Here is a 4,777-nt window from a genome sequence, read left to right as displayed (position 1 = left end):
TGTTGAGGTATGAGTTTTCAAAAATCATGTTCAGACTGAACTGTCTACTCACTGAGTGACAGCACACGATAAATATAATGCATAAATGCAGACTTTTTCTATCTATTACTCATATGGGTTAGTGGCATTCAAATAAAATGAGAGAAATGTGTGAAAATGTATGGATCACAGTGATAAATCGTGGCTCTGGAGGATTTTTTTCACATCACTATCATATAATCTGGTTAAAAACAATCCACATACACAGTTACCTGGCTGAAAACATGGCATTTATTACACTGAACAGAAATATTATTAAATAAAGAGAGTTCACAATGATTTTAGACTATAAACCTTTATTTAATTATTTTTGATATAAGTTGGGTATCACTTTGAATCTCCTGAATACAGTAAATAACATTAAATATTATGTTATATGTACATAAATATCTGGAAATTTTAAGACCATAGGGCAATGTCCTTTGTAATAACTACTTAATTAAACCTAAAATCACAACTGACACATTTCTGTAACAACACAATTCTGCAGGTGATTGCCTCTTTTACATCATCAAAGCTCACACTTTAAATCATCGAGACAATGGCATTGCTACAAATGTTCAAGTACATTGCACCCATTTCATTAAAAAGCTGTGTGGACTAAAACATGAGCATTGTCAAGTACAAAAACAATTTACTACAGTTTTCAACTACATGTGCAGAATTGTTAAGGGAAGCTAAAGAGAGAAAGCTGAATGGCCATCAGCCCCGGTACACTTGGCCATATTGGCCATCCTGCTCCTGCTTGGTGTCTTCAGTTTTATCCACATTCTCAGGAAAGTGAACAGCCACACAGGCATTCACTGCTTCCTTAAGATCAACTGGTAAAGACCACATCTGCTTAGCATGCTCTGTCACAGCCTGCTGGTTCATCTAACAGTGTGCAGATTCAAAAATGTGAGAGATAAAAGATTGTTCATTGCTGTTTGGCTTTTTTAAACTTTGCTTATATGTACAGTACCTAGCAAAAGTTTGGACTCACCTTTTCCTTAAGTGTTTTATCCTTATTGTTATTATTTTTAACATTGTACATTAATACAGAAGACTTTCAAATTAAAAGAACATGTATTAAATTATGTAGTAAACAAAAACTTGTTAAATAATCCAAATTATGCTTTATATTTTCAATTCTTCAAAGTAGCTCAAAGTAACTTTTTGCTTTGATGACAAGTTTGCACACTCTTAGCATCCTCTTAGTCAAACTCATGAGGCAGTCAATCTTGAGGAGATCCCAGAGGTGTTGAGTACTTGTTGGCTGCGTTTCTTTCACTCTTTGGTCAACTCATTCCAAGCCGTCTCCACTAGATTTAGATTGGTTAATTGTACAAATCAACATAACATAGAGGTTTGTTTTGGGGTCATTGTCCTGTTGGAAAACGAATGGTATTGCATGTTGTGGTAGACATGCTGGTTGTGTGCCTTTAACTTTGAGTAAATAACCAACTGTCACCAGCAAAGCACCCCAACACCATCACTTCTCCTCTTCCATGCTTCACAGCAGGAACCACACATTCAGGAATTGTCCATTCACCCTCTGTACGTCTAACAAAGACAATGAGGTTAGAACCAAAATCTCAAATTTGAACCCATTTGACCAAAGGACAGTTTTCCACTGATCCGAAGTGCATTCCTTGTGTTTCTTGGCCCAAGCAAGTCTCTTCTAATGGTTATTTTCCTGCAAATAGCAGTCTCCTCTGAACAGTGAATGTTGAAAGATGTCTGCCACTAAACTCTGAGAAGCAGTTATGTAAATCAGTGGTTTCTGAGGCTGGTAATTCAAAAAAAAAAACTGTAGCAAATAGTGGTCTTTCTTTCCTGAGTCAGTCCTCATGAAAGCTTGTTTCATCATAGCGTTTGATCTTTTTGGGGACTGCACTTGGAAATACAGTTAAAGTTTGTGATATTCTTCAGATTGACTGACCTTCATTTCTTGAAGTAATGATGGACTTTTTTTCTATCTTTACATAACAAAGTGTTTCTAGCCATAATATCGACCTGTGCATCGAAACCACTCTAGGGGTCTACCTCATGAATCTGATGAAGAGATGCCAAGAGAGTGCAAAGCTGTAATAAACGCAAAAGGTTACTTTGAAAATTTTAAAATATTAAACATATTCTGCATTATAAACCGTTAGGATGCATATGTTAGGTAATTTTCTGATGTTTTATGCAGCACTTTGGTCATGGAGGAACATGGTTTTGTTTTACTGTGAACTCTACCAACTGTATTTGTTTGAAATAGTAATAAAATTCACTTAAATTAAAAGCCACCAGCTTAAATAAATTAAGGAATTTGTAAATTCAATTAAATTATATCCATGTTTATTTGTATAGCACTTTTAACAATTGTACACTGCACACATACATGTCCTGCACCACCCTCACATACTTCTCTGCCAGAACCGACTTTCTTATACAATAATACAACTCCTCTCTCTGCACCCTGTTGTACACTTTCTCTAGATCTAAAACACACAATGCAACTCCTTCTGACCTTCTCTATACTTCTCTATCAACATTCTCAAAGCAAAATTCATCTGTGGTGCTCTTCTTTGGCCTGAAACTATACTGTTGCTCACAGATGGTCATAATCTGGTTAAAAACTCCACTGCCATCTCTCCTAAACATCTCCATGCTTCTACTGGTATTTATGTCATCTGGGCCAATGGACTTTACACTCTTCCTCTTCTTAATCGCTGTTGTCATTTCCTTCTTACTAATCCTATCCACTTCCTGCTTCACCATCTCCACACCATCCAACCTTCTCTCTCTCTCTCATTTTCCCTTCATTTTCCTCATTCATCGGCTGCTCAAAATACTCCTTCCATCTTCTCAAAACACTCTCCTCACCATTCAACACATTTCTATCTCAATCCTTTATTGCTCTAACTTGCAGTGTCCAACTTCTCATACAGCTCCTCATATGCCTTTTCCTTGGCTTTCGCCACATCCCTCTTCACCTACTGTCACATCTCCTTGCACTCCTGCCTACTTTTCTCATCTCTGTGCTGATCCCAATCCTGTTCCATTCCCATTTCACCACATCTCTTTGTCTTCCTTTCTCTTCCCAAATGTCACACAAAGTACCTTTCTAGTTGTCTTCCTTATCACTTCTGCATTAGTTGCTCAATCATCCAGCACCTCTTCACACCACTGAGCTCCTGTCTGACCTCTTCCCTGAATCTCACTTCCTCCTTCAGTTTCCACCATCGTATTCTTTTTTTCAGTCCCCAATTTCCTCCCTATCATTTTTAAATTCAAATTTAACCTCTAAAACCATCCTATAGACCACCATCCAATGCTGTCTAACTACACTGTACCTGGCCAACACATTACAGTCTCCAATCTCCTTCAGGTTGCATCTCCTACATAGAACATAGTCCACCTGTGTGCACCTTCCTCCACTCTTATACGTCACCCTATGCTCCTCTTTCTTCTTAAAATACATATTCACCACTGCTATTTCCATCCTTTTAGCAAAATCTACCACCATCTGCCCTTCCACATTCCTCTCCTTAAGGCTACACCTACCCATCACCTCCTCATCACCTACATGCCTATTGAAGTCTGCCCCCGTCACTAATCGTTCATTCCTAGAAACAAAATCTATTTTTTGCAATTTTAATAATTTTTTTTTCATTTTCTAAAATAATGCTAAAAGAAAATAAATAAATAAACAAAATCTATTTTAGACAATTGAAAAAATATGAGTTATACTTCAAACTATCCTGATAGCATGACTATTATGACCATGCAGGATGCTGATTCCAACACTCACTCAAAATTCAGCAAAAGAGCTTTATAAAGCAGTAAATAACTTTCAAATACTTATACCCATACAGCATATCACTTCCTGTCTTTCAGTTATTTAATCTTTCTGTTGAAGGAGGATAGAGATAGAGATAGAGATACAGATACAGATACAGATAGAGATACAGATAGAGATAGAGATAGAGATAGAGATAGAAATAGAGATAGAGATGGAGATAGAAATACAGATAGAAATACAGATAGAGATACAGATACAGATACAGATAGAGATAGAGATACAGATAGAGATAGAGATGGAGATAGAAATACAGATACAGATACAGATAGAGATACAGATACAGATACAGATAGAGATAGAGATAGAGATAGAGATAGAGATGGAGGTTACCTGACTGTTAATGCTTCTGATGTCAGACAGTGTTTCTGCCTGTTTTTTCTTAAGCTTCTGTTCCTGCTCCTGTGATGAATTTCCATTACTAGATGCAGACTGAAAGCAGAAGGGCCAGTCATGTTTATAAAATTCACACTGTGTGCAAATTTCTCACACTTAAATTTATATAACTGAATGCTAGCATATAAATTGTCAATTTTCATTTCTGAATCTACAGATATAATCTATGTACTGAGTATAATTATTTAAAATTTTATGCACAAACTTTATGCATGACATGTATGCTGTTATAACAGAAAATATGATCAATGATAATCATGGTACTGTATGATGTGACCCAAAACATTTTTTTTCTAATAACAGTAGGCTTGGAATTGTTTTAGCCAGTCTGAATATTTAATTCTGAACGACTGTAAAGTGTTGCATGCACATGTACTTCCAGTCTAATTCATACAATGCGCTCTCTCTCTCTCTCTCTCTCTCTCTCTCTTTCTCTTTCTCTCTCCCCATCTATCTATCTATCTATCTATCTATCTATCTATCTATCTATCTATCTATCTATCTATCTATCTATCT

At 36.3% G+C, this 4,777-nt stretch overlaps 1 protein-coding gene across 2 annotated transcripts in view; it reads right to left on the bottom strand.

Moving 5' to 3' along the window:
• Positions 1–329: 329 nt before the first annotated feature.
• Positions 330–4,777, bottom strand: part of plcb2 (phospholipase C, beta 2) — a 32,951-nt gene continuing 28,503 nt past the window's right edge. For both annotated transcript variants that reach the window (XM_046856099.1, XM_046856098.1), the window contains exons 31-32: positions 4,199–4,297; positions 330–912 (exon numbers count right to left, since the gene is read on the bottom strand). In XM_046856099.1, coding sequence (XP_046712055.1) covers positions 742–912; positions 4,199–4,297 — 270 coding nt within the window. In that variant the 3' untranslated portion in view covers positions 330–741. The remainder of the gene's footprint in view (positions 913–4,198; positions 4,298–4,777) is intronic.

The sequence above is a fragment of the Silurus meridionalis genome, chromosome 8 (genome assembly GCF_014805685.1).
Source record: "Silurus meridionalis isolate SWU-2019-XX chromosome 8, ASM1480568v1, whole genome shotgun sequence".
Classification (NCBI taxonomy): Eukaryota; Metazoa; Chordata; class Actinopteri; order Siluriformes; family Siluridae; genus Silurus; species Silurus meridionalis.
This window is presented reverse-complemented; position numbering and strand designations above follow the sequence as displayed.